Genomic DNA, 12,226 nt, shown 5'->3' on the forward strand with positions numbered 1-12,226 from the left:
GCTAGGCGGCAACCTAACAATACTCTTTCGAGAATAATAATCAAGTACGATGTCGAGTAGTACTACTTAATTTACTGTACATGTGTTGCTGTTAATCTCAAATAGACAAACATACAACATTGACATGGGCAAATCAATCCTAATGAGTCACAAAGAAAATAGGTTTGCATGCAAACTTAATTTTATCATGTTTATTAGATGAGAAATTATTTTCATTAGCCACTATTCAACACCTCATACCCCACATCCTATGAAAGACATCCCCACACCTTATGAAAAATACCCTTACACTCTATGAAAAAGCTATAGATGTGGAGTGTGGGAGTGAATACTAGATACATAACATTCCTCTTATTAAATTTTCTGTTAACTTTACTTACGCCTCTCTCCTTTGACAGAAAAAAACTAGGTAATTATTGTCTTTGAAATAAAAGTCTTTTATCCATCTGGCAATATATATATATATATATATACTCATAATTTGACTCTTTATCTTATTAATTAATAAAGCTTCAGCTAAATTAATCAAGAAAATGATTTTTCAGACGTAATGATACCAAGAGAAATAATGGGAGCTGCTACAGTCACCGAAGCTGGCCACAAAAGTTTTTTACCGAATGACATGTCCCTTTTGAGTGGCATGCCACGTGAATTAAAAAAAAAAAACAAAAACAAAAATGAAAACAGACCTAGCCAATTGTCCCTGCCATCATCCCTCTCCTCTCATTGTATTGCTACAGCCTACAGGTGCCGGCCTCGTTTCCCCCCTCTATTTCCGGCATTGACCTCTAGTTCTAGTCCATTTTCCGCCAGCCTTGCTTTCTCCTTTTTCTGAGCGGTAATTTTTCCTCCATCTTTTTCTCTATTTTTACTCAAATGTTAGAGTTTTTATCTACAAATGTTAGGGAAAATCAAATGCTCAAAAAAATAAAATCTGTTATACAAACTCACCAGGAATTAAGTAAGAAAAAGGGACAATTTTCTCATTGTTGATAATCGCCGGTGTTGACCCGTATGCCATTGTTCACCTAATTTGCTTACAATTTATTATTCTATTATTTGTATATATTTTTACATATTATTTCCTTTGTATAAATACTCACAAGCATTAATAATGAACTTTAAAAAGTTGGTCCAACTTTTTGTTTGTTTCTCCACTTTTTGTGCATACGAAGTGGACTTCTCTATTCTACCACTAGTCAAATGTGGTGCAATGGTCACAATTGTAATTTGTCAAACAAAAGGTCACTTTACCACATCTTCGGAGATTGCATCTACAGCTGAAATTACACTTAGCCAATTTCTAATGAGTTCATTGTCTCAATCAAAGGCATGGCTCTCAAATTGCCACCCCTCCCGAGTTCATTGTCTCAATCAAAGGCATGGCTCTCAAATTCCCCCCCCCCCCCCCCTTTTTCTCTTGGGTAAGATAGTGATCCCTATTCATTTTCTGTTGCAAATGACCCATTGCAATTGACCATAGCTAGTTTGTATGATTTTTTCCCCTTTTCATGGCTTCAATACATTTCTTAAAGTACTCTAATTGATTGGTAAAAATGCCCATTGAGGGTACTAATTTCAATATAAAATCCATTGTCAATAATTACAACAAAAACAAATCATACACTTTTCTTTCAAATCCCTATATATGATTTCTTTGATTGTATATGATTTCAATATTCAAGTTGATATCTTGATTTAATTTAAATATGGTTGGATATTCTTAGATAATTCAAACACTATAATTGCAATGGATTCCAATATGGAACATGCAGATAATGAGTATGACGAGGATAATGAGCAAGAATGTGCTGGAATAGTTGATGAACCTAAGGTCAAAATGATATTTTCATCTGCAGAAGAAGTTTTGTCTTACTATATGAAGTATGGTAAGCAGGAGGGATTTGGGGTGTGTAAACGGAATTCTAAACAGGATGATGATGGTAATGTCAGATAATTTACCTTAGTATGTGTGAGGGAAGGCGCATCAAAGAGTAAGGTTGCCAATGATCTCAAGCCAAAACAAATAGAAAAAATAGCGTGTATGGTTAGGATTAATGCGACGATGAATGATGAAGGTGGATATACCCTAACTAAAGTAAACTTGGAGCGCACACACATTTGTAGTCCAAGAAAGGCAAGTCATTTCAAATGTTTTAAGAAGGTTGATGCTCGTGTAGCTAAAATGCTTGAGATAAATGATGAGGCAGGAATACGAATGTCAAAGAATTTCAAGTCTTTAGTTGTTGAGGCGGAGGCTTACGATAAACTATCATTCAGGGAGAAGGAGTGTCGAAACTATATTGACAAAGCAAGACAACCTTGTCTCGGGGTTGGAGTTGTTGAAGCTCTATGTAATTACTTCCAAGAAAAAAAAATCAGATTTTTATTTTTGTATAGACGTGGATCATGATATGAGATTAAAGAATATGTCTTGGGCAGATGCTTGAAGTAGAGCTATGTATGAATCATTTGGAAATATGATTACAATTGACACAACATACTAGACTAATGCTTACAAGATACCCTTTGCATCATTTGTGGGTGTGAACCACCATGGCCAGTCAATCATATTCGGGGGGTTGATATCTAATGAGGATGCACATACCTTTGAGTGGTTGTTTAAGTCATGGTTGAAGTGTATGAATGACCAACCACCAAATGCAATCATCAAAGACCAAGACAAGGTAATGCAAATTGAAATTGCTAGGGTGTTTCCAACGTCTAGGCATCGCTTTTGCTTGTGACACATAATGAAAAAAACTTCACGAGAAATTTGGGTCACATTCTCGATATGATGAGATTTAGAGTGCACTACAGAAATGCATGTATGACTCTTTAAGTGAGCATGAATTTGAAGAACGTTGGTCTGATTTGCTCGATACGTATGATTTGCATGAGAATACATGGTTGTGATCACTATATAGCGACTGAAATTTTAGGGTGCAAGCCTACGTTATAGACATATTTTGGGCTAGAATGTCAACTACACAACAGAATGAAGGTATGAATGCATTTTTCGATGACTACATTAACTCAAAGACCACTTTGAAGCAATTTTTTGATCAATACGATTCAGCTCTTAGGAGAAAGGTTGAGAATGAAGCCATTGCTGACTTCAATTCATTTAATGATGTGATTCCTTGCATCAGTCACTATCCTCTTGAAGAGCAGTTCCAAAAAGCATACATAATTGCTAAGTTCAAAGAAGTATAAGATGAATTTCGAGAATTTCTATATTTGACTACCTCGTATTTGGGATGTGTGGGTGGAAGATGCACGTACGTAGTTGCCAATGAGGTTCGAGTGAGTGATAACTTAATAAAACATGCAAACTACAGTGTTTTGGTCGATCAAGATCCCCTAGATGTTAAATGCAGTTGCATGTTGTTTGAGTTTAGGGGCATACTATGCAGACATACTCTTCGTATCTTGGCTCAACTAGGCAAGAGTACAGTACTATTAAAATACATATTGGATTTGTGGAGGAAGGAAATAAAGCGAAAATACACTTTCATAAAAAATAGTTATGAGTCGAGTAGCAACCACGATGGACAAAGGTACAATAGGATCCAAAATTTCTTCTATGAATTGTGTTCGAATGCTTCAAAGGTTGAGAGCAGTTGTGTGAAATTGATCAGCCAACTAGAGCAGTTGAAGCTAAAGTACCCTGGCATCAATTCGCAGTGTGCTAGCAAACCAGTTGATCCACCTACTTCCATGGAGGGCAGGAAAAGTACAGTTCTTAGTCCGTTGGTAGTTCGGAGTAAGAGAAGACCATCGTCAAGGAGAAAAGCGCACTTTGTTGAGAAGGTTCTTAAGAAAGCTAGTACAAGAAGGAGATTGCGATGTGACCCTGTTGAGGTTCCTCTTTAATTATTTTTTTTTTAATTTTTTATTGTTGAAAAACAATTAGTTCTCTTGATTATTTAACAAGAGAACTAATTTTTTATGTGGTGGTGTTTTGGTCCATTAAATTATTGTAATGTAATATTCAAACTTGTAAAGTTACTTCTTGTAATAGGCTTAGTGCATTTCCTGTAATGCATTTTTGTACTAATGGAATTAGTGCAATATCCTGTAATGCACGATTTTATGATGGAATGCGATTACAAGGTATCCTGTAAAAACTGGAGTTGAAACTGTCATGTCTTTTGATATACTAAAATTTGAAACTATACATTCATTCTCAAAAGTAAAATATTTACAAATTCACAACCAAAATAAGTTTACAAGGTATCCTGTAAAAATTGAAGCTGAGCTAAAGTTGTCATGTAAAGATATACAAAAATTTGAAACTGTCCATTTATTCTCAAAAGCAAAATATTTACAAATTCACAATTAGAATAAGTTTACAAGGTATCCTGTAAAAACTGAAACTGAAATTGCCATGTGGAGATATACACAAATCTGAAACTGTCAACTGATTCTCAAATGCAAAATATTTACAAATTTACAACAAAAAATGCCCATCAATTACAAATTAAATTTACATCTCAGAACTGCCCAAACCCAAAAGATATCAAACCAAAGTTGGGTAGAACCCAGCAACTGCAACTCCTCCCCCAACACCAAATTCATGGGACATATGATGTTAACACACGATGCGTTGGCTGTGCCAATCCATTCACAGCTTCATTTATTCTATTGAAGACTACTTTTAAAGGGATGCACGCTATAACAGGAGTTACAAGACCTTTGGGCTTTTCTATCACTGGTTTTCACTCTCAAGCGACGGGCTCAGGGAGATGAAGGGTTCAGGTTTAGGGAGATGGAGGGTTTGGGGGGTTTAAAATCAGAGGGGCTTGAGAGATTGAGGCAAGCGTGGGTTCGTGGGGCCTAGGTTTCACGTGAGGGTTCATGGTTCAGGGGATGAGATGTTGAGAGGATGATGAGAGGGACATGAGATGGGTAGGGGAGATGGAGGCCATAGGAGTGGCTGGTTCTTATTTCAGGGAGATAGATTCATGTAGTTCAAGGAGATGAGGGATCGTGTGGTTCAAGGAGATGAGGGAGATGATTTTCAGGGAGAAAGGGTTCGTAGGTAGAGACGATGAAGACGAGAGAGATGAGGGCTCGTAGCTTCCGATGAGGGGAGGGGAGGGGAGGGGAGGGTGCTCATAGGTGGAGTCTGGAGATGAGGGAGATAAGATAGGGTTTTTATTTTCTTATTTTTTTTTAAATCCATCTGGTAGTAGCCAAGTTAGTCAGTGGAGGGATTCTGTAAAAAAATTTATGTGGACCTTCAGACTGAGAAACTTACCGACGTTGCCTGATGAAACATTGTTTTCTTGGATCTAGGGACCATTATGTTTATGACAGAGTAATGCTAGCTATGAAAAGGAAAGGAACATTAACCCTTCTCGTGAAGCCCACCAGTACATGCACAGCTTTCTACGAAATTGCTTATAGAGAGAGAGAGAGAGAGAGAGATGAAAACCCTAGCTAGCTAAAACAATGGTTTATTTTCAATTTCATGAAAACCTTTTTAGTATATATAATTTGTTTTTAGAAGACGTACGTGCAAGTACTAATTTCAAGCTGGAGAATCATTAATCGATCTTGGTTGAAACAGTGGGCTTTTAATTCATTTTCTTTTTCTAATTTAATTAATTAAGGGCATGCCGCTGGAAGAAACCAGAGAGTTAACGAGTCTAGATCAAGAGGCACCTAATTTTTCTACCAACAAAAAGTAAAAGGATAAGAAGCTAGCTGGGCGGTTACTGACTTTGCTATACATGGTATTGATTATTGTCCATCAAACTGAAGATGCATGGCCGGCCTGCTCATGAGGCCGGTTAATTATTTATAGATAGGTTTCAAACTGTGAGCTAGGGTTTCTAGATCTATCGTTTTAATGCAATAGCGATATAAAGTAGGGCTCAGTGTGCTTTTTGACTGCTACTGCAACTGCAGCTTGCTTCAGTCTATTACACCTCAATTAATATTTCGGTGAAGATTCCAATATATATATTGAATTCAGTCTATATATATATTGGACCTATAATTAATGAGAGATCATCATATGATTTTATTTCTTTTATTTTTTTTTCAAAAAATCTCTTATAATTATCTAAGTATATAGTAGTACATAGGTAGGGTTTCTTAGCTAGGTCTGCAGTACTACTAGCTGTTACCGCCTCATGTACATTTTTCTTTAATTAAGATGCCGAAGAGCTCAAACCGCTCGTATTTCTTCTAGGGCTAGCTTTCCAGCTTGTTTTAAGTTTGAAGTTTGCAATCCTTTAATTGACTGATCTGAAGTAATACTCAATTAATTAGCTAGCTAGCCAAGGATAAGATTTATTGATCATAAGCTGGTTTTCATGCATGGTACGTATGATCATGCATCTTAATTCTAACGAGATTTGGAAGTATTTATTTTATATAATTCTGATCACGAAGGCTCTCGGTACGTACCGCCCTACCTCAACCTGTGAACAAGAACCATGATCATGAACCGATCGAGTACTGAAACCACATCTCTAGCTGTGTGTACATGATATATATGGTTATAAAGTCTAACTTGTACTGTGCAAATCTCACTGTCATATGTATAAACATGTGGTCCTTGTGTTCTGAGTGGATGCCTTAAAGAACCTATATATACGTTGGTCCCTAATCTATAAGCTGGCGTCTCTATCTATCTATTTGCTATCAAACACTACTCCAGCAGCTAGCACACATGCACCACAACTTTGGAAGTTGCAGGACTGCACCCTTTATCTAAATTGAATTTCTCAGCCTTTCTTTATAAGTTGTCTTGCATGTGAAATCATGTAGCCAATTACTGATGATGATCTACAGACTCAGATGTTACCATATAGCCCCATCATGATGTTTTCCCCCAGCTTCCACTGTGCATGCCAGATCATGATGATAATCAGCCTCTTTCATCTGTCGAAAAAAGAGGGTGAAAACTTTACTACAAATTGACCAAGCAGCGTACGAATTCCGATATTGAATACTTCTGGTTTTTTACTTAATTTCTGAATTTCCTCTTAAGTTCATTTTCTCTTGATATGCATGATCAGGATCATAACCTCAAATAAATAAACATGATTCTCCAACTTCAGGGTTTGAGATATATAATTGTACATATATGTTCCGATACCGTCTGGTGATATATATAGTTAATTCCACATGAAGTACTAGCTTATAGGCATTAATAAGCATGCATGATCTTTCAATCCATGCATGCATGCTCCATGAAATGCACTGATGATAATGAAGTTATTTGTGTACTACTCGTCGATCTGAGTATGTGTAAAGTGTAATTAGCCTAATAATTTACTGATCTTGTGTGTTTGGACCGATGCTTAATTTGAAGCTAAGTACTATAGTTAAAGATACAGTAAAAATTATAAAACCTACATTTTTCCATTTCCTATTCTGAAATAAGTGATGATTTTGAATGATATTAAAGCAAATTCAGGTTGTTGACTCTAAACTATACCAAATTTAATAAAATATTTCATGTACTGTATCCATTAAAAACTATTTAATTATATATATAGCTTGTACGTACTGTTATATTAATAAATTTAAACAATATTATCTACCTTGTAGTACTATTATATTAGGAAATTTAAACTAGAGGCCGGAACATTCGTATTCATATGGATTTTCTACATAGTTTTTAAAAATCCAAAGAGCTTGAACTGAGAAAAGAGACGAAGAAAACTCATACCCATGTAAAGGCGATATTCAAAAGTAAGAAGATAAATTTTAACGCTGAAGAACCTAAAAGTTCGTGTGAGAAAGTGGAGAGTAAAAGACATTAGAAAGGTAAGAAAGTGAGCGGAAAGAGGTTTTGACCAACCCTTAGATAAGAAGAAAGCTATAAAGAGACAAGTGAAAAACTGTAAAAATACACTTTACATAGTCGATGAGGAAAAGAAAAATACAAAATGATGGAAATTTGAGAAAATAGAGGGCAAATTTGGACGAAAAAATACTATTCATACTGTACAGAGCATTCAGGAGCATAACTGTAATAACAATCAGTACATAAGGGCATAAGTGAAATAGAAGGTATCAAACAAAAACATTATTCATTCCTATTCATATGCCTATAGCTGCTTTTAATATAATATATATATATATATATATATATATATATATATATGACGTAGGAGCGAAATTGACAAAATTACTAGTGTTGGATCTGATTGGTACGTGTCACTGTGAATGGTCACCATGTGGGTCTACCTAAAATCATGCCATTCCTTTTACCTTCGATCCCTGCATGCAACAATATCATCATCATGTATCGGTTAAAATTAAACGCATGGCCAGCATCTTCTCTTTGATATCTCCAGATTAACTTAAATATTCTCGACATTTCTGAAAAATATTTTTATTCTGCGTAGTGCCTTTTACCCAGCTAGCTGCTGCTTTTCATGACTTAGTCGATAGATCTAAGCTGAGCATTCTTGAAGACTTTTTTGGGACTATGGCAAGCGTATTATTATATGCATTCTCATCCTCATTTATGTTGGATAATCAATAGCTAGCCTGCAGCATGCCAGCTGAGAAGAGTTTGTTTGCCTCAAGTAAGTTCATGTTCTTCTTATAATGATCATATCCTATTTCAATTTCAATTCTCAGGCTAGCTAGCTGGATGCATATATATATATGTGTGTGTGTGTGTGTGTGTGTGTGTGTGTGATGTCTGCTTCTTTAATTTCTTATTATTTCATCATGTTCGTCTTATATATCTCGAATCAGATCTCTCTGATTTCTCTCTCTAAATAATATAGGCCAGTTTCCATCTGCCCTGGATTCTCTTCTTCTTTTTTTTCTTTCTTAATTTGTTTTTTATGAAGGGGGCGAGGTGGAAGCCTTTGCCCTAGATTTGTAATAGCCATTCAATATTCAAAAACATCTTCTTCTTCTTCTTCTGCTCAGAAGCAACGTGTTTCTGCATTTTTTTTTATGTTTCTATGCCAGATGCAGCTTAACTCAGTTAATTATACTAGCTTGATATGCTCAAAGTAGCTGCCATAATTAATTTTCACATAATTGAAAGCTCAGCTAAACATGATCCTCCAGCTAACTAGCATGTACTCATAATCTATGGATCATCATAATGAAATTAGCATGATACATATAAATAATTGTAATTAAGTAGCTAGGGATGATCATCACACTCAGAATATATATAGATCTAGCTATAGGAAGCTTAATACTAACAGATTAATTTCTATTATTGGTTTCATTTGATCCTTGCATGCACAGCCCAATAATGAGGGAAGTAAGATGATCACAAAATCAAGAGACAAAGATGTTCAAGCTAAGCAAGAAAGCCCAACCGATTACAGAAAGTGTACTTCATCAAGGCAATGGTCAGGATCTAGAAATCCAAGGATTGTACGTGTCTCTCGTTCTTTTGGAGGAAAAGACAGGCACAGCAAGGTTTGCACCATAAGGGGATTGAGGGACAGAAGAATTAGGCTTTCAGTGCCCACAGCAATTCAGTTGTACGATCTACAGGAAAGGCTGGGGCTTAGTCAGCCTAGCAAAGCCATAGATTGGTTGCTTGATGCCACTAAACATGATATTGATCAACTTCCACCACTACCAATTCATCAGGGATTTGGTCAATTCCATGAACAATTCTCCCATGAACCAAACACATCTGATCAGTACTCTTCTGTCATTTCTTCATTCGATGCAAATGCTGCATTTATAAAGGAAGTTGCTGATAAAGGAAAGTGGGTCAAAACAAATGAAGAAGATCAGATTCAGTATGGAATTGGAGGACAAAATCCAGCTCAAAAGCTTTTCCCTACGCTAAATCATTCCTATTCCTCTTCCTTACCAGGATTGCAAAACAATGCCATGGCCTACAATTCTTACTATAATTCTGAGCCTTCTGCTTTATCTTTATCTCAGTTTGGAAGCCATGGATTATCTCCATCACATATAGATCATCATTCCCTTACAAGCAATGCCATACCAGTACAGCTTTCATCTGGGTCTCAATATTTTTTCTATCCATCTTCAACAACATTACCAGCAGTTTTTACTCCATATCCTTCCTATTTTTCGACCCTAATAGAGAGTGACCCAAGACAGATCAACCATATCCAATTGTCGAGCTCAAGTTCACAGCATGTTCTACCTCATCATCCTGGCCTCATTCCATCTCTTCATTCAGTTGGATCGCCTTTGAAGTCCTTTGCAGCAAATGATCAGAATCCCAAGCTAATTCCTCAATCACATCCCAACAATGATCAGAACAAACTGGAGCAATCATAAGGATAGCACTGGTTTTCTTATTTATATATTGCCTAGCTTCTTGATATCATTCTACGGCAAGCTTATCATGGATGGATATGTTCAAAAACTGGCAGGAGAGGAATCATGATCAGTTACAAGATGGTCGATGTTTCAAGCGCGCCGCTCTCCGAATATATTGTCCAATACAAGTAAGACACTCAAAACAAAACAAAAAAATTGCTGCATCTAACCCATGATTTGCAGAAAATGGTGATGATCATCATGTCAATACATGCAAGTTTGTAATGATTATAGTACTTGAGAATTTTGAATTTTGAATGCGTCATTTGAATCACTTATACTACATAATTATAAATAGTAGTGATCATTTATAAAAATCTGCTGATCTTATTTTTGTCAGTAGTGTTCTAATAATCTATTTTAGACCATTACAAGTGAAGTACTTAATAAGTAGCAGTAATAATATTATGTTAAGTGAATTTAATATTCTTACAACATTAATATGGTTCGTACTAATATGTACATGGTGACAGTACTGCAACAAAATTGCTTGTTAAGGACAAAATCTTTTGTCTCAAAAAGATTTTATTTCGTCTGTATTTTAGACGAAAAAATCTCATTCTCAACATATCTCAATACGTCTTTAAATGAGTTTTGATTCTTTCCATATATATATATATATATATATATATATATAGATATAGATATAGATATCATGGCCTAGCTAGCTAGCTAGTATATACAAAAATATTAGAACTTGTAGTCTTGAAACTCCGCCAGCTAGCTAGCGTACGTACATGCATGCCATATAATGTACGTGCCAATTAATTATATATTATCGGGGAGTAAGAATTTAATTTCTCTGATAAAAGAAATTAATTAGTTCAAATATATATAATGTTAAATCAAGATATATTATGAGAAGATCAAAAGCTGGTTTAAATAGAAATAATATTATTCAATAATAGAACTGAATTATTTCTGTTTGAATGTTGATAATTGAACTCATGTAGCCAGATATATAATATTAGGCTTTTAATTTAAAAGAAAACACGTAATTTACACTAGCTTTGTACGTAATTTGGACAATTAATTATTTGGTTATATATATGTTGTTCTTTCCAAGCTGCCATATACATATATATATATATATATATATATATCGCATCTGTATGTATTATAATTAGAATAATGTTACATACAGTCGTAGAGTATGCAAGTGCTGTATAGTCGTTTGAAAAAGAGTGTGATTCACTATTAAAAAATTAATTTTTTTCATGTGAGTCCCGTATTTATTCATTTTTTTAAAAGTGATTACGCTACTTGTACACTGACGACTGCAACCATAATTTCTCTTATAATTAAACCAATATATCCAAAAAAAAAGAAAAATCATTTATTATAATACAAACTATGTATCTCAAAATTCTAAAGATAATTAATTTAATTAGCTGGTGACTATATATTATACACACATGTTAATTATAAATTGTCTTAGAAAGTAGGTCTCTAGCTAGCTATTTTGGGTATGAAAAAAAATTGATTTTCCATCCAAACATGATATATACATTATAATTATATATAAGCAGTGAAGAGATTTTCACAAAGATATGAATTTAATCTATCATTTAGCAGATACATATTATATATAGAGAGAGTATGGCTTGAAAGAAAAGAAAAGTATATGGGGGAAAAGGATCCAGCTAGCTCTCTCATCATGGGCAGAGGTATAAGCGGTACGACCTTGCACTTAATTAATCTTTGCTACAATTGATCAGTGGGATAGCTAGGGATGATCATATGCCTCTGATCCCCTCTAGCGAGGGTGGAGTCATGCCCAGCTTTCTATGACGGGTTCATGCCCATCGGAGGGGAAGATACTAACTAATTCCCTCTAATTTATAAGGGGTGTGAATCCCACAAGCTAGAGGTCGAGAGGGAGGGCAAAGGAATACGATCGAGGATAGATGATTCCATGACC

The 12,226-nt window shown here is 35.2% G+C and overlaps 1 protein-coding gene across 2 annotated transcripts; it reads left to right on the plus strand.

Annotated features, from left to right (window-relative positions):
* Window positions 1–6,753: 6,753 nt before the first annotated feature.
* LOC108994161 (transcription factor TCP17) lies at window positions 6,754–10,620 on the plus strand. 2 transcript variants are annotated; one of them, XM_018969280.2, is made up of 3 exons: window positions 6,754–6,945; window positions 8,373–8,555; window positions 9,241–10,620. In XM_018969280.2, exon 3 carries the CDS (start codon window positions 9,262–9,264, stop codon window positions 10,261–10,263), a length of 1,002 nt encoding a protein of 333 aa, XP_018824825.1. In that variant the 5' UTR covers window positions 6,754–6,945; window positions 8,373–8,555; window positions 9,241–9,261; the 3' UTR covers window positions 10,264–10,620. The 2 variants fall into 2 exon arrangements, with proteins under 2 accessions (XP_018824825.1, XP_018824824.1); XM_018969279.2 differs by lacking the exon at window positions 6,754–6,945 and having other exon boundaries at window positions 8,188–8,555.
* Window positions 10,621–12,226: the final 1,606 nt, after the last annotated feature.

The sequence above is a fragment of the Juglans regia genome, chromosome 2 (genome assembly GCF_001411555.2).
Source record: "Juglans regia cultivar Chandler chromosome 2, Walnut 2.0, whole genome shotgun sequence".
NCBI classification, from domain to species: domain Eukaryota; kingdom Viridiplantae; phylum Streptophyta; class Magnoliopsida; order Fagales; family Juglandaceae; genus Juglans; species Juglans regia.

What these genes read in the sequence shown, in the direction of transcription:
- LOC108994161 (XM_018969280.2), top strand. Translation starts at nt 9,262, where the DNA reads ATGATCACAAAATCAAGAGACAAAGATGTTCAAGCTAAGCAAGAAAGC.